This window comes from Cyprinus carpio, chromosome A19 (genome assembly GCF_018340385.1).
Source record: "Cyprinus carpio isolate SPL01 chromosome A19, ASM1834038v1, whole genome shotgun sequence".
Lineage (NCBI taxonomy): Eukaryota > Metazoa > Chordata > Actinopteri > Cypriniformes > Cyprinidae > Cyprinus > Cyprinus carpio.
This window is the reverse complement of record NC_056590.1, coordinates 11,192,558-11,213,665: the sequence shown is the minus strand read 5'-3', so window position 1 is coordinate 11,213,665 and position 21,108 is coordinate 11,192,558. Positions and strand designations below refer to the sequence as shown.

The following is a 21,108-nucleotide window of genomic DNA, read 5'->3' as shown; positions in this document are numbered from 1 at the left end:
TTATTATCACTGAGATGCTCTTATAGTTTTTTGAATTAACTATAGTTTATTATTTTTCAATTTTGAATTAGTTTTTATTTTTATATTTTCCATTGTAATTATTTATTTTATTTTGTCAATTCATTTTTAGTTTTAGTTATTTTAGTTCATTATATTTAGCTGAAATTAAATACATTTATACATTTAGTATATATTTTTTTTATTCCAGTTACCGTTAATTTTATTTCAAGTCAATTATTATTATTATTATTTTAATGTTTGTAGTTAGTTTTAATTTTAGTTAACTACAATAACCGTGTGACACCTCTGGAACAGTTAGGCTAAATATCAATATCATATTCTGAACATAATTTTTCTTAAAGATGCACTAATCTTTAATACATTGTTGATACGCTAGTTTACAATAAATTGATAAATTATGACAGTACAGCATACTGTTACTGTGGTAACTTCTAAAATAATTTGATTCTCATCAAAAATATAGCACTGAAAATAAATGTATTATGTTCCAATCAAACTCTACCTAATGTGGAACAGCAAGTACCATCTGATTCTGTAAAATGTGTTCCAGTGTGTAGTATCTGTCTCTACACACGAGTGCCACGTGCAAAGATGGGGGTGTACAAATAGATGAAACCGACCAATCACGGCTCAAGTTCTCCGGGATTGGATCTACTTTCCGTCCAATCAGCCACTGGATTCTCATCTGTCAGCCAATGGGAGCGCAGTCTGCGATGGCTTTTATCCAGCACGTGTAGAAACTCACATGTTGTCCCTTGCTGTAAAGTGACGTTAGAGGAGAAGGGAAGCGGAGAGAAGTCCAAACATTCTCTCAGGACAATAGTGCGAACGACCAAAACGTCGGAACACAGTCTTAATTAAGCAATAAAGTGTATGAAACTACATTGTGTTGGTCGTGTCAGTGGCGCTGGACACCAGGTTGTTGTGGTACCGACCCAGAAACGAACCACCATTAAGGTAAGGGCATGTTTTATATTTAAAAATGGTTAAAAATATCTGTTATACTCCAGAAATGCTTCACGTGTTGATCATCGCGCTTGATGTATGTTAACGTCATGTGGAGCTGAATGATCCCTTTGTTTTTTTTGCAGTCTGCTATTAAATAGCATCCCCTTGATTTCAAAATTGCGAGTAAAATTGATTTACAATGTAGGGAATTAAGTTATTACAATCTGATACTAGTCAATGTGTGGAGGTAATCATTATCGCTTTGTTTTTTATTTCAGCTGTTTTTTTCCACGTGATTAAGGTTTTTTATTATTGCATTTTAGTTGTTTTTCAGTTTTATTTAAAGAATATTCATTACTGTTTATTGGTTTAACAGCTGATATGATTAAATTTATAGATGATTATGCAGCACAGCCCACATGGACCAAAACCTTAGTGAATACAAGATAAAATAATAGTGCTCTTTAAATGTTTTATATTTGCATTTGTTCATTTATCAGACGATTTTCTTTCCTTTTCCTTTTTTTTTCTTTTTTTGTTTAACTACCAAATAGTCCATTTGGTAATTTGTCTTAATGGCACCTCCTACCTGCTTATTTTTATGAGGGACATGCCCTTGAGAGGGTTTTCTTCATCTGTCAATCCAAACAACATTATAGACACGCTCATATTATATTACATTCATGTGCTTTTCAAAACTCCTGTGGGTAGCAGTGTTTCTTGAGACACAGCCCATATGTGGTTTTGTGGCCTTTCACCTAGTCAAAGGAACAGTCTGTTGTTCTTCATGGAACGTGTGATTTTTTTTTTTTTTTTATGATATCTCTGTGATTTCTCTTTCAGTTTTGGAATGTATCCTGTGTTCCTTTTATCTCTTTTTTTAATCCATGCTTTGCCTTCCCAGTTGTTTTTTTGGTGCTTGCACCTCTCTTGTTTGTTGACTTAAAGAAAAGAGAAGTTTCTATACATATTTCTATTACATATCTCTCTGTTAGGAGACCTCAACAATAAGGGATTTTCTGCAGTCCAGAAAAGCCAGTACAAAGTCAGCTTTGCACATGTCCTGCTAATATTATATAGGCCTAAATATTTGTCTGTGTATATATATATATATATATATAACCACACACACATTTAGGCCTATATAATATTAGCAGGACATATATAATATTTCTATTTCAGCTAAATGATGAATTTTACATTCATCAAAGGGTCCTGAAAAATGTATCAGGATAAAATTGTTGTAAAGGGATGTTTCCCTTGTGGAAAAATGCTTCTACAAGAACATTAAGAATGTTTTCAACATCAACAAATCAACATATTACATTGATTTCAGAAGGATCATGTGATGCTGAAGACTGGAGTAATTGCTGCTGAAATTTCAGCTTTGATATTTTAAATTATAATATTTCACAGTATTACAGTTTTTACAGTATTTTGAGCAAGGTAATGTGCCCTTTGTGAGCATAAGAGACTTCTTTTCAATGAATGTTTATATATGAATTTAATGTTTAATTTTCTTTACCAAAAAAATAAGTTTCAACAAATAATTAAAAAAATAATAATTAATTAGGCATTTTATTTATGGGGAAAAAATATAATTCAAACACTCTTTTGCTGAAAAATAATAACATAGAGTGAAAAAACATGACTTGTTTTTAATTTTTAAACTATTGTAGCTGTTAAAATTGCAAGAAGGACTTCCAAGTCATTCTTGCAATTTTAACAAGGATTTGCAAGACGATCCCAGTGACCGTTCCGTCAACTGGCTCCTTCCCCCATTGTTTCACTTTATTGTTTACATTCTCTCAGATGTATTTCGTGTATCTTCATCTTCATACTTTTCAACTGCCACATTCCCTTGAGAGAAATCACTCGCTACGATCAGTTCAGTTCATTTCAGCCCATCGCTCCTCAGCTTTAAACAGTCTGCCACCTCACATTTATCCGTTTTCTCACATTTCAGTGATGCTGTCACCGGGGAGTCCTTCCAAATGGCAAGTGCAAGATTCCCTCTCCTTGACCCCAAGTCTCCCCTACAGCGAGAGTGACCAGACGGAGGATGAATCGGAGGTCTTCTCCTCTGAGAGTGAGGCTGCAGGAGTTGTGTCTGGTCCAAAGCCATGCTCCTTGGCCAATGGGAGCTCTCATAATTCAAAATCGCCTCTCACCTTTGTGAACCAGAGGAGTGGTAGATCTGAAAATGTTCAAACTGGATGTTCCTCAACATCTCCAGCCTACACCGGTCAGACCTCAACATCAGTTGAAAGGATTCCCACAGAGGGGGACCTAAGGTTTGCACGAAAAGTGAGTCTGAAAATCTCTTCACCCTGTTTAAAATGTATTGGTGTTATTTATTTATTTATTTATTTATTTATTTATTTTTTAAACACAAAAGTCGTACCAACACAAACAAGGAAGAGGTCATCATATACTCATTATTTTATTTTTATGCTGAGATAATTTATTGCCGCTTATAATTTTAGTCAAGTAGTTATTCATGACCATTTCTCTGTAAATGTTTTGTTTTTTGGTGCTGTACCTTTAAGCACACTTTCATATGTGAAATGTGAAATGGACACTATTACTGAGCACGTTCTTTCAGACACTGGCTTGTGAGTTGCTGTCATGTCAAATATAGCTTGAAGTGGCCTATCTATAAACTTTGCACCCCATTGTGACAGATGTAAAACAATGCTTGATGAAATGTGATGAACAAACGATCTGACAAAGAACCTTGTTAAAAATAAATGCCAGCTGCTTGTCTCAGCATGAGACAACCTAGAGGGTATCATTGATGTACAACTGTGGGTGGTCATGTTGACGTGTTGATCTGCACGCTTTTTTTTAATGTCACTAAGCTTTGGAAATTCAGAATGAGTCAGTTCTGCAGCTTGTTTCTGATAAAAGTTCTAAAAAAGTTACAGTGAGCTTTCATTAGGTTCTATTTTTATCTAGGTTTTATTAAAACAATCAGGGAAAGTGTGATTCCTTATGTTTCTTTTAAAATTGCTCAAGCCTCTGAGTTTTGCAGTTTATAAATCTGTTGTGCCTCTGTATTTTGATATGATATGCTGTGCCTCTGTACATTTAAAACATTTCTCTTACAGTGTGCAGAGCTGCATGGGTACATCAGACCCCTGTTGGAGCTGTTGAAGGGGCTGAAAACAGGTCGATATGATAAAGGTAATGCACCAACCTTTCAAAAGTAGGGTCTGCAAGATTTTTATTCAGGAAGAATATACTGGATTGTTCAAAAGTGTCATTAAAGACATTTATAATGTCACAAAAGATTTCCATTTTAAAGAAAGACTACTGTTTTGAACTTTCTATTCATCATAGAATGCTGAAGAAATATATCACTGTTTCCACCTAAATTTTAAGCAGCACAGCTGTGATAGTAATAAATAAATAATAATAAAAAATAATAATAATAAAAAATTTGTTACACTGAAGCCTGGAGTTATGTAAAAATTATATATATATATATATATATATATATATATATATATATATATATATATATATATATATATATATATATATATATATTATATATATATAAAATTTGGTGAAATATATATTTCAAATAAATGTTTTGGTGATCATAAAACTTCTTTAAAAAATTTAAAGAAAAAAAAAATTTTGACCCCAAACTTAGTAGTTAGTAGCTTCCACCCATTAAATATAATTGTATTTTCATTTTATTTTTTATATATATTTTTTTAAAATTATTAATTTGTTTCTTTTCTACAGGTTTGAGCACATTTCAACAGAGTGTTGCCATGGATAGACTGCGAAGGATTGTGGGTGTTCTACAAAAACCGAACCTTGGGTATTTAATTTTATTCTATTAAACTTTCACCATTGATACATTTCTCAGTATTGTATCCAATAGATATAATGCCATTTTAATAAATCATATTTTTCTGCTATTCCTCTGTAGGGAGAAGTATATGGGCACTCTTCTGCAGCTGGAGATGATGTTAAAGGTTTGGTTCCCTCAGGTGAGGCCTCAGCATCGGGATGACGCCCCTTCACTCCACAGTCTTATGGCTAACCTGCCTCCACGCTGGAATCAGGACCAGTTACATATTCCTGTGAAGGTAAGGGGCTGATATCCACCTCATTCTTCCACGTGGAAGTAAGATATTTTCTGTGAATGTTTGAGACTTCAGATTCATTAGTCATTATAGAACATTATGTTTTTAAATGTTTTCTATGACCATTATATTGGTCAGTGGGTGCAAATGAGTGTCTCTTACAGTCTACAACAATCTCAAATGGTTTATTGTCTGTCTTTCGTTAACATAAAAGACGTATATGTTCTAAACTGCATCATTGGTTTGTTCAGAAACGCAGATTAAGTTGGTCAGATTCTGACTCGCAAGGTTCTTCAAGCAGTAAACGCATTCAAGAGGACGATCGAGGACTGAGCCCCAGCGATAGCAGATCATGGCTCAGCAGCTCAGATACCACATCTAGTGAACCTGAAGACAGTATGATCTGTACAAATCAAAATAATGTGACATCTGAAACCAAACTCATTGAAAACAGCAAACTTCTAGTCAGGCAAAAGACAAACTCCTTAAATGAAACCCCTACGAGTGCAGCAGGAAGACCTCCTCCGCTTGTAATACCATTGTCAGCCACAGACGGCAGCAGCTTGGGCATGCAGGACTGTTCTGTGTCCTCCACTACTCCTACTTCCGCCTCACCAGTGGACATGATGATGAGTGGGAAAGATGTGGGTGAATCTGTAAAAGGAGAAGGGCCAAAAAAACAGGTTAATAGTTGCACAGAGATGTTAAACACATAACATTTGGAAGTTTCTCATGTTTAAAAGAATGATTGACTTAACCATTTCTCCAGCCTGTTGATACTGAGAATTCATTGTTTTTTCCACAATGTTTCGTTTATGTAGTTTTGTTAATTTTGCATTCTGCCACATATCTGTACAGCACAGAAATGATCATGTGTACAATGTGACACAAGATTTGTGTTTATACGGTTATAGGTTGAAGAAAGAAATGTCTTCAAATACATGCTAGAGCCATATTGCTCCACTTTCCATGATAACACAGACTATATATATATATATATATATATATATATATATATATATATATATATATATTATAAAACATCATCTGATGTATAAATAAACAAATATAAAACAATATCTGCAGCTTTATGAACATAAAACCAGGAAGCCAGATAGCAGCAGAAAAATGGTTTGGTAAAACGTCCAGAAGCATGACTGCTATTGCAATCTACATTAATGTTCTTTGACTTGAATTGAAAACCACTTTGAGCATTGCATGAAATAGAAATGCATTATACGGGAGGATATTTTAGAGGCAGTTTTATTTATTGCATTATTACTTGAAGAAACTGAATTCACTAAAGCAGCCTTAAAGTGTCAGTACAAGTGGGCAATGGTCCATTATCATAGTTTAGTGTTTCATATTTATTAAGAGACTGAAAGAATAATCCCAGGAACAACAGATGGGGCGTGTCGTGAAGTGTTAATCTATAATCTGGAGAGTAAACATTCATTTATTGAAAATGTTCTTGCCAAAAACAACATTTATGTTGTTCTGCTTCTCTATTTCTTTTTTTTTTCTTGGAGAGCTACATTTTTGTTATAGGAAATTGAGCAATTGTTTCCTTTAACACACCGTTTTTGTCTATTTAGAATTTGTGAATCTGAGCATTGTGACTATTAACCATTCTCTAAAACTAACATGTTTAGGTTAATGATGAATATGTGGCGTGTCACACACTGTAAAGGTCACCCTGAGGAAGATGAGACTTTTATTTAGTTATTTGTAGAATAGATTCTGACATTATAGATTCAGTATTTGGTAGTCGCTTCATTAAGAATGAGAAGAACTTTTTGGCTATGTTGACTGAGATGCATGTAGTCACGTCTTTGTGCAGCTGTACAAGTATCGTGTGAAAAATACGTTGTTGGAATTACAATGAAGATTGTACTATAAGGGAAACGTGAACATGAAGCTGTATTGTGAGACTAATATTTAATGGCACTTAACCGCTTCACGTGATAGCATTTTGAGGAAGTTTATTATTATTATTATTATTATTTGTTTCAGAAAAGTCAGCCATTGTAGTACCACTGTTATTTTCTATTCATTATTCAAAACCCTTTTCTCTTATAAGTAATTTCTGTTCTTGTATCGAAGTTTTTGTCAAGGTTAATGAAATGCTTTTTAACATGCTCTACTTTTTGATATCATTAAATGTTTCCAAGTTTCTTATTTGAATTTGTCCTCGCGCTCTCATTTTCTATTTCTTTATTTTAGACATCAATTATGGCGTGTATATTTCCATATATTATATAAAAATATTTTAAATATAGACTATAGCATTCATAAATGTGGGGTCGGTAACATTTGTAAAATGTTTTTGAAAGATATGCTCAAGTCAGGTTTACATTGCTCACCAATTATATTAAAAACAGTAATATTGCGTAATATACAATTTAAAATAACTTTTCTATTTTAATATGCCTACATGTTTATTTAAACTCTCCAAAAGAATCTTTATCATATATTCTACATATATTATTCAGGGGAAATACATAGGTTGTTTGTATTATCTTATTAAATGAATGAAAGTGTTGGTGATATCTGTAATGTCTTCGTCAGTAGAAAGGGTTGAAAGTTTGCTTTTCTCACTTGTCCTCTCTTTCCATGACTGACCCCTGCTGGATGTGTGCATGTTTCATATTTGAGCAATATGAAATACTCATATTTTAAGGAATTGCACCAGTTTCTACTTCTGTATATGTTGCGTTGTATAACACGTTCTCCTTAACGTGATTTCAGACCAGAGACTGTGAATGAGTAGAAAAGAAGAATACGACCTTCAACTGTACATGTCTAATTGTTACTGTAACGTTGGGAATAATGGAGGATCAGTGTCAGTGTCCCATGATGTTGCAGTATCCACACGTGAGCCTGTAAGGGGCAGCACCGCGACCAGAAGATCTGGGAAAAATGGCGGCTGGAAGCGCAGGTGTTAGCGGCCGCAACAATGGCTCGTCGCCGCGCTTGGAGTCCACTTTGGACCGTCGCTTTCAGACCGTATCCAACACCATGGAATCCATACAGGGACTATCCGCCTGGTGCATCGAGAACAAGAAATATCACAGCCTGGTCGTGCGGTACTGGATGAGGTGGCTGCGCAAATGTGAGTATTTAGCACGTTAGCCGGCTAATCTGAGTTCAGATGTGATACAACACCTGTTTACAGGCTCAAATTTGCGTCACTTGAGGTCCCTAAGTGGACTTGGGACATATTTGTGTGAATAAGCGCCACGAAAGTTAATGTGACTGGCTAGTTGTTGTTTTTTTTTTTACTAAAGAACTGTTGTTGCTAGTTAGCTAGCAAACTGCTAATCTGTTCCTATCAGGTCAAGAAGACATAGGACGTGTTTCAAAAGCTAGTGAGCTGCCTTCCTAGACAGCATTTAGAGCCATTGTGGGCCAAACGGGGGAGTTCTTCTGGGTCAGCTGCATCTTAGGCACGATTCGAGTCAGTAATGATTTGGGGTAACGTTAGTAAAGGGGTGTATGAGGAGAGCAGCATTTTTTTGGCAGAATGGGGCATTTAGGGTGAGAAGCTTTTTTTTTTTTTTTTTTTTTAGCTAAATATGGGTGTTTGAGTACAGTAGCAACTTTAGGAAGGATAGAGGCGCTTACAGTGAGCAGTATTTTTTGTGGTAACTAGGGGTATTTTTTTTTTGTCAGCAGTTTTTGGAGCAGAATTTGGGTACATTTTGGTGTCACATGCACATTTCCAATCAGAAGTGTTTGTGTTTCTGGTGTCAGCAGCATTTTGGGACAGAAGGGTCTTTGTATCAACTACTTTTTGGGTGTTATAGGCATGTTTCGAATGAGCAACGTTTTTGGGGTGAGCAGCATTTTGGGGAAGATTGAGGCGTTTGGAGTCTGCTGCATTTTGGGTATCACAGGCACATTTTGATCAACAGCATTTTTGGGCAGTGAACGGTGTTTGGCATCAGAAGCATTTTGGGGCTAAATGGATGTGTTTGGTGTCAGCAGCACTTTTGGACAGAATAGGGTGTTTGGGGTCAGCTACATTCTGCGTGTCATAGGCATGTTTTGATCTTCCAAGTTTTTGAGCAATAAACAAGTGTTTGGCAATTTTAGTGCAAAATGATAAAAGGCTTTTTGGGGTCAGCAGCATTTTGAGGCTGAATGGGGCATTTGGGGTCAGCTCTATTTTCGGTGTCAGGCGCATTTTTGGGCAGTAAAGGGGTTTTTAGGATTTAAGTTTGGTGTCAGAATGGCACATTTGGGTGAGCTACATTTTGGGTGTCATAGGCATGTTGTGAATCAGCAACATTTTTGGGTGTAACTAGCACTTCAGAGTCAGCATGAGCTGTGTTTTCATAAGCCAAGTTACCATCCAGTATTTGCACTGTTCTGTTATCCGCAAAGTGAAAATGCATAAAGTTAGCAGATTTTGCTTTCTTCAGTCTGATGTGCATAATGACGTCATCCTTAATCTAACTGCTATATTGATAACCATTTTGATGCACTTAACCCTTTATGCAAAAATATCCTTGATGCAAATTTGGCTATAAGTTTGTTTCAAGTCAGCTGCAGTTTTGGGCATCTTAGGCACTAGACTCTTTATTTAAAACACAGCCATTGTATCTTTCGCGGGGAAGTGAAAAAGTACTGTTTTATCCTGATTGTGCACATCATGCTCCAGAACGTTACCATCATGATTTGCTGTGTTTTCTGCAAGTATATCCTGACATGTGAGGTTTAGTCTGAACAGTTGATGTGAATCTTTAGCTATTAGGAGTGCCAGTTGCATAATATTTTGGATTTTCAAGAGGCTTTAGGATGAGAATTTGTGTCAGGAACATGAATGCTATATTTTTAAAATACGAGAGGCGTTGAAGGACTGTTGTGTGCATTGGACTTTATCCCTTAAATATGTCATAGTTCATATTTAGGGAAGTCTGTTAATTGGAACTGTGCATCTTTGGCTGGAGTTTTTTTGGACATGCATTGCCTTTTGAGAAGTAGCCTTAAATTTCCCTGCTGTTTCAATAAACATAAAAACATAAAGCTGCATGCAGTGTTTTATCTGACTTTATCTTGACTATTTATTGCACCCCCCCCCCCATATAAAACAATATTATAGTCAACTGTGTTTACTATTCATAAATTATTTGTTTCTATCTTAAGTTAAGAATTATGAAATCTGTATTAGTGGGTTTTATTTCCTAATATGCAAGAATGCACTTCTTTTCCAAAATTTGAGGCCGGTATGATTTAAAAAAAAAGTGTTTGAAAAGTCTGCATTTATTGATCCAAAATACAGTGATTTGATGCTCAAGAAGCATTTCTGCTTACATTTTTTTATGGAAACTTTTTTCTTTTTCCATGTTTCCAAGTTAAAACACTAGTTGCATTACTTTCCCACTGTGGCACCGCCCGCCACTGTCTTTTTAATATTTTTTTAGTAATAAAAATAATTTAGTTCAGTTAGGCGCCTGCTCAGTGCAGCCTGCCGAACGACAGTCGCATGATTTTGTACTTTAAAAATTATTATTATTGTTATTATTATATTTTACATTTGTTTCTTATTTATTTGGTTATTTATTAAGCTGATTTTTACTTTGTTTAAACTTTGTGTAATTAATTTATTTTATTTTATTTATCAAGGTGTACAGTATGTCTTTATATAAGGCCTATAGAATGGTGTATTTTTATTCGGTTTGGTAAAAAAAGTTCTATGTTTAATATAAGTGAGTTTGTAGTTGTACCATTTTGTTGTTGTCCATTCAATCATTTAACGCTAATTTGTAAAATCCCCCCCCCCCCCCCCCCCCCACACACACACAACCAATCAAAAAACAAACAAAAAAACCTCTGATTTGGATCAGCCTTCTCTGACTGAGAAATCCGAGAAAAATGGCAGTATCGGAGCCGATACCCGATATGAGTATCGGATCAGCGCATCCTCACTGTTCAATATCTTGAACAGTGTTGCCATGGCGATTTTTTAAAAATAACAGTAATTTTCTTATTTCTTTAAAGTGCATTATCCAAACTTTTCAAATAATTGTACATATGGAAAACAAGTCATTCTGAGCAAAAATGCTTAGTTTCATTAAGGTAGAATGCTCAGGGGCCAGCAAAAAACAAAACAAAACAGACTTATATCTGAAGCTTGTATCTTATTTTTGAAACTTCTGAAAATGGCATTTTTGGCATGTATGTTGCTTTTGTAAGTGACAGAACAGACTTTTGTGAAATAATTATGTTCTTGAATATGTTGTCAGAGAAAATCTGCAAAAATATAACATGGTGCTATTAGCTGTTCAAAGTGTAAAATTATTATTTTATTAATAAATGCTTGTATTTTGTACCATTTTGTCATTTTGTATAGATGGGAAACACACTTGATTAATCAGTCAAAATGAATTGAGAGTTGAACTGGAGTGATTGTTCTGAACCATTTTTAACAGTCTAATACTGACTGTTTCTTCTTAGGACAATGTGTAGTTAAAAGTATGTATAATTTAATAATAAGAGAAAACTACAAAAATGTGTTGGGAAAAATAGTATTGATTATAGTTTAGAATGTTGTTATGTCGGATTGCTTTTTGAAGGAAAGGGAGTACGGGTTTGTGACCTCTATCACTAAATCAAAATCCTGTGGGAATGTAAGTAAAGAAAGTAAATGTAAGTGTTATTTCTAAATAGATGACAAGCATGTAATTGTACAGCTCAGGGATGTTTATCAAGATAAATTGCATAAATATTGAATTTTGAATGGTATGCAGAGCACAAACATTTCTTAAATACAGGTTTTGATCTCTTTAGATGGCTTAGTGTGTTATTGTGGCATTATTGATCCATATAAAAGTGCCTTGTTTTTTGAACGTAATTTGTTTCTAAAAATAAAAATGCTTATAAAGGGATTTTTTATTTTGTGCTGCAACAGCTAATCAATAATGAAAATAGTTATTATTACAATGTAACTATTCTAGTCTTTGTGCTTTGCAATGAGCACCTTTGTTATGTTGGATAACTTAACAATAGGTAAACATTTTCTATGGTTAAAAACGTTAAATTTAGCTAATTTTAAAGGAATAAGATTTTTGTAATTTCAAAGCATTAACTTTGTATTAGTGCTGTCAAAATTAGCGCATTAACGCAGTTAATTGTTTCAGTTTCAGTAAAAATATTTAATGCAGTTAACGCAGGGGCAGAGCTAGGGTTGGCCACCCCACTCACAACTGCTGCTTCTGTCTTTTTTTTTTCTTGACAAGAATTGCGTTTATTTAGATGCAGAATGTCTTTATGTCCAAATCAAATGGGAGGCTTTTCAGACGTGCACTCCAACTTCACCTCAACGCCAGGTGCTATATAACGAACGTGGAAAAGGTACAAGTGATGAGGAGCTTTAGTAGAACAACAGTAAACTTCGGTCAGATGAGAATGCAATCTCGTCAGTTAAGTCATGAAGTTACCAAAAAGGTGATTAAAGCTGCCTTAAATCTGTGCATGCATGTAAGTATTTGTTATATATGAGTCACATTTAAGAACATCTCTCTGAAATGGTTTTCACAACTGTCCTGGAGTAGCCCAGCACTGTCACTCATTTAACACACCAGATTCTACTCATCAGCTCATTAGTTCACAAGTTCACTTAAATTAGAAGTTGTTTTAAAGTCTAATAAATGTTTAAATGAATAGCTCTAAATTATAATGTTGAATGGCTGTAGTCATTGGTTAAATTTCATAGTAGTCAGTAGTATTGGTTTCAGAGATACTTGCCTTCAGTCATAAAAAAGATGCCATTAAAACAAATTAAATGCTTCATTTGGCCAGGATGCTAAGTTTCGATGTGTACCAGTGTATTTCTGTTTTTCATTAAGTGCCGTCTAATGTCAGGAAGTGAATTTGCACATTCACTCGGCTCATCGCCAGCGAAAATCGATTGGGTATGAACACAAAAGACGTGTCGAAAAACCTCAGCGATAAACGCGTGTGGTAATCGTCCTGGTGTGTACGAGGCTTTAGGGACGTGCTGTTTTGCACAATTAATTTTCCATAGAAATTTTTCACTACTTTGCAGCGGCGTTACTAATGGAGGTTTTCTGTGAAATAGCACAAATCTAATGTTTCATTAGTTAATGATTATTTCCTAATTTAGGAACTAATTGTTTAGTTCCTAAAGCACGCGGCTTGTTTCTTTGACTTTCGGATTAAATGTTATTTATTCTTAGTAAAAGGCAAGTTTGACAGAGTAAGTCATTGATAGAGTGCAGCATGCATGACATAATTTTGTAGGCCAAACTGGAAGTTGGCATCACCCTGGTTCTCTTGACAAAAAGCCAATATGCTTTTTTACTCCTTTTAGGGTAAACGTACCCATTAAGCATACTTCCATTTTTTAGCTCAGATTATAAAAAGAAAAAATTAGATGTCTTAACCAATTGATATGTTTGTTACTATATACCTCCTATAATTTCAAGTCAATCAGATAATTGCACACTGAGATATGCGTCTCCATATGTTCACACTGTCTGGCAGCCATTTTGAAAGCTGTCTAAATACTTTCAACAAAAGAGGAGCCCCTGAAATGTGCATTTTTTAGATATTTAAGCCTTTATTTTGGGTAAGTTTCACTACTTATTGTAAAATTAAGAGATTAATGTTCAGACTTTTGCGTATTAAAACCAAGAACTGGGATGTGGGAAATAATTACATTAGATCCAAAAGATAGTTTTAGCAACATAGATGCTACATGCTACAGAACACAATTAGCTGACTAGCTGTATAAGATTGTGTGCTATTCTAACATATTCCTTAACAGGCATTACTTGCTTGTACTTTAACATCCATAATATTATAAATTGACAGTTTATTGGTGATCTGTCGTTTTACAGTGGTGTAATTTTTAAAGATTTCATATAATTGTAAGGTGAGCTTAAAGGGTGCACTACTATAAAAATTACACAGCTTCAGTGTGACATCAGTAAGAAAAAGTATCATTTCATAGATATAGTTAATAATAGTTGTTCATATTAAAATATGTATGAACCTAATACATGAGACTATTTATTTAGCAAAATCCTGTCATTTTAATTAGGGATGTCAACGATTAATCGATGATCGATTAATTGTCGATAAGAGATGCAATCGATTAAGGCTGTCGATGGTCGGTTAACCGATTTAATGTTGAGCTGCGTGCGGCTCATGCGCAGAACACGTGCGAGCGGCTGTGAGTGACGGTGACGGTAGCAGTAAAAACATCATCATTCATTCACAATGTAAAAAATAAGCTTTTAATGTGATTTAAACTTTAAAGTACATTAAAATAGAAACAACATAAAAGTTCTTCAACATAAAAAAACAATAGAAATGTAGTAACTAAGTCATTTCATCAGATAACTGTTTCATATCGTGCGCTTTGCAGGGCTGCGGGACACAGTGACAGGACAGGGAGTAACGTTATTCATTCCTACAACTTGTTAATTCGTTCCTACGACTTATTAATTTGTGGCAATTGTCCATGTTTCATTAATTTTGTTCCCTAAATAACCCATGATTTAAGTGAAATAAGGGAGCAAATTAATAAATCGAACGAATTCTTAATTCATGAAATCTTTCATTTCCTTTCCCATGTTTACCACAGAGATGCGAAAACAGTGATTAAAAGTGAAAGATAATAAAATAAACCTGCGAAATTAGAGGGTTACACTGTGAAGATTTAGGAAAAGAAACAATGACTATATATTATTGAATTTGTGGAAATTCGTGACCAACCGGCAAACCAGAACAAAGCCGCGTAAATGAAGACTATGGCTCGAGCGCATCCAGAGGCATGCTCGCGATCTAACATTTTCCTATTATTCCTCTAATAAACAAAGCTTTTATACCACACTTGTCATAATCAGAGCTTATAATTTGTAAATAAATAATTGCTGGATTCAAAACAGCGATTAATAGGCGCTGTGACAGACACGATACGTTTTCCCACGCGCATTCAGTGATGTCACTACGGTGACGCCGAGCATCGCTCACAAGTTTCTGCATTGACCTAACTAGGCACAGGCTCTCGAGCCCTGGGACAAAATGGGATGCTTTAAGAAAAATGTAATTGGCCCAAAATAAAAATAACAATTTGTTTTCTTGATGTTTTTTTTTTTTATTTAAATATGCGAAATATATCTGACTTCAATAATTAAGATAACGGATTTAAAACAGAAGTGTGGCTGCGCTCCACAAGTTCACGGAAAGAAAAAAAAGGATGACAACGCATTCTGTTTGTTTGCTTTATTTTACAAGAGCACAAATCTTCTGTTTTTATTGTGAGTGTGCACAAATGAAAGCAAACACTTTTGCGGAAAAGGTTTTTTTATTTTTATTTTTATTTGTATTTTTATTTTTTTATGTCTCAGCTGTTTCGATCGCGCCGGAGCCTGCTGCACACGTATATTCTAGCGATTTAAACTCACATCGCAGTCTGTTCATTATCAAAATAAAAATAGTCAACTAAAGATTTAAAAGGTTACACCAGTCAGTTTAAATAGACCGTACCAGTCTAATCTGCTGTTATGCCAAGGACGTTTGTGCTCACGTGAAGAGGATTATCTTTTCCGTCTATATGCGAATGCATGTAAAGTACAAGCCTAGTTTACATTATAAATAATAGTTTAACATTCAAATGCATTGCGAATATGGAAACATTTTGATTTATGCCGAATGAGACATGAGCAATAACCTCCAAATAAATTTAGCCAGAACCGCGCTCGCTCGTCCATCGTCTGCACGCACGATCTGATGCACTGTATGCCGGGTTTTTAAAAAAAAATATGCCTACCGGAACGCTAAAATCTGACATTTTCTAGGACAGAATCCAGCAGGATCAAATTAATGTGAGTAACAGTGTTTTGCTGCAGCAGCGCCGATGTAAGCAGTTCACTTAATGCGCAGCGCAGTCACACGCGCGCCACAGTTACGGTTGGGATAATTTTATTTTAAATGCCATAATGTTAGTTGAAAACATTGCAATTGTGTTTTAAAATACAACAACGAGCACCACAAAACCATTTAAAGAGGCGCGTTCAGCGGGATTCCGTCATCCGTGCGGGATTGGAAACGGTCAACAAAGTAAAATTACCTCAAAAGTATTGCGCGCTCTTTTCATTTTATGAAATCATCATAATCACATCTATTCATTTTAGAATCCTGCTACTAGCATTTTATTCAGACTTAAACCCCTTAAATTCAAGCGAGAAAGCGTTTTGTGTGTGCGTGTGGCTTTTGCACATCCTGTCATGCCGGTGACTGCGTGCCTGCAATAGACGCATTTTGCAGCATTATGGTTAACGATTAAACGATTAATTGATCGTTAATTTAAACGACGATCGATCATGGAAATAATCGAAATTTGACATCCCTAATTTTAATAAATATTACATAAAATTTATAAAAAAATGTTACTGCTCCAATTAAGCTCAGTGTGCTCTCTTTAAGCTCTTCCACATTGAACATCTATGTAAATACTTCCTAAACAGACTTTAAATATTAACTGATGCTTGTCATGTTAAGTTAAGTTAATCGATTTTCTATGGATTCTGTCAACTCAAATCTACACACTGGCTCTGACCTTTGGCAGCTAGCCTCAACTTCTCCAGACTGTAAATCTGTGGAAAATCGTGGCAAAAATCCTGTAGTGTATTTCAGGCTTGAGAGACTATAGAGAAGCTGACATCCATTTAATATATACATAATGAAGCTAGTTTCTGTGTTCATCCCAGTGAATTAAATCTTTTATTAGATTTTTGAATTTGTGTTACTTTGCTGAACGTGGCTATAGATTTTGAAAAATGTGCTTAAATGACTCTTCACTATGAATATATAACTGATCAACTTGAAAGCCTTGTTGCTTGATTTTAGTGTTCTGTTTTTGTACCTTCAAAAATATCTATTTTTACAATTGTTCTTAAAAAATTTCCCTTAAAATAAACAAGATTTTGTAATAAAACATGATGTTAGCTTAATGGGAACAGGGGTATGCTTAAAGGGTACAAAAATGTACCCATTAACCACAGTTAGACTTTTTGAATTTAATGATGTATATCTTAATTGAAATACTAATTTTAAAATAAAATTAAATATTTTCATGTGAGAGATTAATATTTTATTTTAATATAACTTTTTGTACTGAAACCAATGTCTTGTGCACTAAAATGTCTCAATGTAGATTTGGTGAGCTTAATAGGTATGTTTACCCTACTTTGGATGATTGCAGAAGTTGGAAAGTTTGAGTTAGTATAGTTTGCAAGAGCGTGAGTATACTATAAACACAGTGAGGCTTTAAAAGCAGACTACTGCCTACATGGATCTTGGATATCCCTGACAAAATCTGTAGTCCCAATGTGCAACTTGTCAGTAACTGCCTTTAAAAGTAGGCCATTACTGGTGTATTTTAAGTCATAGAATGAAACGTGAAAAAATCTAGCTCTTGTGTTCACCACAGACCTTAATTCAGTCGTTTAACCAAAAATCCATTCAAAATAAACACTTTGGGATGATGGAACCAGAAGTTCAAAAATGCTAACTCATTTCTGAGTTTTAGTACTCATTCCTGTGCCATTTTATTGGTCAGGATGTTATTTAGTGTTGTCAGCATTCTGCAGGGTTTGCAGTGACCACAAGATAAGCGAGATGTTCACAAATGACAATCTGCTATCACATCACACGCTAGTTTGTGTTCTTAGAATTTAAAATTGTTGCATAATTACACGCATCCTGTCACTGTAAACTGGCCTGTCAATCATCTTGTCACAGTTAACATCCTCCACATTTAATTTCATTTAGGCTAACTTCCTACTGTATTGGAGAGAAAAGAAGTAGCACACTGATTTGCCAGCCGTGGGTCTTTATTCATAGAACTCTGCTCATATTTTCTACATGATGTATGTAAAAGTTAATGGCCAAATGGATGTTTATAAAAGTTCACATTGTTGTTGTAGATGAAATATCCTAACACAGATAACATTAAATAAATATTTTGAACAGGTTAAATGTTAATTATTAGTAACTCAAACCCTTTTATCTAAACCTATCTACTTAACCATAGGTTGTGCACATCTGCCATGTTTGTAGTTTGTTTTTATCATTTTTTTTATTCGTGTTTGTTGTTCTGAACCGAATCATTCGTCAATGCACAATGGATTGTGGGTAATATTAGCCATCAGAGTGTGAACTTCCACACTTCAAAAATCTACCTAAAATAGTAGACAACCCGGGACTTTTGGCATACTCTTTTCAACATATTATGCTTTGGGACACACTTATTTTAATGTCAGATACTATCTAGGATGGATAGTATGAACATTGGGACATAGGCACAGACACTTTATAAAGCACTGTAAATTTTTAGTGCGCTATATACAGAAGTGTTCTGAAGCTGTTCCATATAATGTGAGGTACAAATATTAAAGTAAAGTTTGCGTAAACTCTTCTCTCCGCTGCGGCTGTCGGTCATCCTCCATTCAGCGTTCAAACAGCATGTCGCTTTCGGTTGTGACAGTCAAGACGATTAAACTCTCTCCATGATGATTCAATGTTCCTGTTATTATACAGTACATGTCCTGTAGATAATGATCAAAGATTTTGCATAAAAGGACTTTATCTTACTGGAGTTTACTGGAGTTGTTTCTAAACCATGTTTCTTTCTACCAGGGGTCTGTTTGAACACAACACTGCAGTAGAGAGCACTATGAATTGTTTTTCATGCACACAGTAACTGAAATTTAAAACGGATAAAAGAAGAGACTATCACACAGATATAATACACCAATATCAATATCTCTCCCCTTTGTGCTTTGAACTTTTCTATATGGAACGCTGTGACTCTGTGTTGCTTCAAGTGCATCATTCTGCACACGGGATTCACAGAAGCACTTTATTCCACTCTGTATTGGAGCCTATTATGTTATAATACATTTGTGCAATGAAAGATTATTAATAGCCTTTTTTGTTCTGTGTTAACTATCATATGTTGCATATATTTATATATAAATATATTTACTTGTTTTTCATGAATGTATTTTACAACAATACAAAGAGCGATGTGTAACATTTTACCAGATTACACCCTGTTTACTTAGATTTTTTTTCCCACTAAATAATGTTTTTTTTCTAAATGTTTAGATTTTATAAAATTATTCATATTTCATTTATTTATTTATTTTATATTGAAGTTGTTTATATTTAGTAGATTGTGTGTAACACACAAAAGAGTGATGATCAGGTCAACACACACTGAGGTATAGAAATTCTACACTGATTTAAAAAAAAAAAACAACCCTGCGCTGGTATCGTATTGGTATTGTCTGATGCTCAGAATTTTTGGTGTTGGATCGTGATATCGTGCCACCCCTACTTCTGTGTACCCTTACACCCCTACATGGAACTATAACTACTATAAACATTTAAACACTTATGATTTACATTTATAATTTTTCAGGTGAAGTGTTGCTGATGTAAAATGTGTTACATAGAATAACATTACAGATGGAGTGCTTGCAGAAATTTGTCTTGTGGAATTAGAAGATTGAATGTCTTCTAAGGAAAGTGCTTTAATCTCATTGTCTAGATTAGTATCGTTAATGTTACTATTGTTGTGATTGTCTAAACTCTACTGAGGAGGATCGTGGCAGTGAGTTGTGTATTGTGTTTCTTTGTCTTTAGGCACTTTTGGATACCATTTTTTCTTAATCAACAGATGGAATTTCTAATGCATTTCTAATCATGTATTGCTTTTTATTACCATATTTAGTGGAAATGATGGCGATAGAAGTCACATTTTAAACTTATTTGGAATAAAATTACAGCTGTAACTTGTGTAAAAAATTATTTTGCACAGTTGAAAATGTATTATAAGAAAATCATAGTTTTAAAAGGGTCATATGACGTTGCTAAAAAAACAACAACATTATTTTGTGTATTTGGTGTAATGCAATGTGTTTACGCAGTTTAAGGCTTAAAAACACATTATTTTCCACATACTGTACATTATTGTTGCTCCTCTATGCCCTGCCTTTCTGAAACACATCGATTTTTACAAAGCTTATTGTTCTGAAAAGCGCGGTGTTCCCTGATTGGCCAGCTATCCAGTGCGTTATGATTGGCTGAATTCCTCAAGCGTGTGACGGAAATGTTAGCCCCTTACCAGGCTCAGGAAACTTTCCTTGATAAAATGCGCTGCACACACTCGAATATTTAGGTTGTAAATAAAACTTAACCACTGATTTCTAGTTGCATCCTCTTTTGGAAGGCAGAACAAAGTAGTTTGGCTGGGGGCCTGTTTAAATTAGGCGTGTCTGAGCGTTCACTTTTACAAAGAATATCTCTTTGTGTTTGAGACTTTAATCTTTGTGACTTTACGGATCTTCTGTATGCACAATCAGCTTTTAACACTCAAAGGAAAACATGAAATCGCATTATATGACACCCAGGGGCGGCGCCAGAGAATTTTGAACGCAGGTGCTGAGGGTGTGCTAGATCATTGATGGGGAGCTGGGCAATTCAGCGATCCAGACTCATTCTTCCCACTGGTTGCTCTTTTCTCAGTTGGTCGTAGGAGCACAAGTTTTTTTTTTTTTTGCTACAACATGGGATTAAACAATGCATGCTGATGAACTTTTTTTATAGTTTATAGTTAGGCCTATATGGAAACGAAAGTGGTTAACATTCAACCCGTTCTTTTTCATCAGTAGTATTATTTGTGATTTGAATTTTGTGAACGGGAGTCCCTCTTTTGCTCTGTTATAAGCCCGGTTTCGGATGCTTTCACTTTCGATTTCGCGATCTTGCCACTTTTTTTTTTCTTTTTTTTTTTTACAATAAAAGATAATTGTCTGTTTTGCTTAGGCTACATCTATACACCTTTCACTTTTTAAGACTAAAAAAAAAAAGATGGATTCATTGTTATTTTTCATTAAAAATCACAACAACATTAAAACAAGATACAATGACAAACTAGCTTACAAAACATTTATTAACTAAAATTAATAAGATGAGACATGACATAAAACACATGCTG

General features: G+C 34.7%; 2 protein-coding genes across 4 annotated transcripts in view; both read left to right on the top strand.

Moving 5' to 3' along the window:
- Nucleotides 1-747: 747 nt before the first annotated feature.
- On the top strand, nt 748-6,084 carry LOC109049399 (circadian-associated transcriptional repressor-like). Its single transcript, XM_042776416.1, has 6 exons — nt 748-978; nt 2,936-3,276; nt 4,080-4,155; nt 4,726-4,804; nt 4,916-5,075; nt 5,324-6,084. Exons 2-6 carry the CDS (start codon nt 2,938-2,940, stop codon nt 5,786-5,788), a joined length of 1,119 nt encoding a protein of 372 aa, XP_042632350.1. The 5' UTR covers nt 748-978; nt 2,936-2,937; the 3' UTR covers nt 5,789-6,084.
- Nucleotides 6,085-7,786: 1,702 nt separating this feature from the next.
- The window catches only part of LOC109069759 (CUGBP Elav-like family member 3), a 51,213-nt gene continuing 37,891 nt past the window's right edge, over nt 7,787-21,108 (top strand). For all 3 annotated transcript variants that reach the window (XM_042776388.1, XM_042776390.1, XM_042776389.1), the window contains exon 1: nt 7,787-8,184. In XM_042776388.1, the coding sequence (XP_042632322.1) occupies nt 7,992-8,184 (193 nt within the window). In that variant the 5' untranslated portion in view covers nt 7,787-7,991. The remainder of the gene's footprint in view (nt 8,185-21,108) is intronic.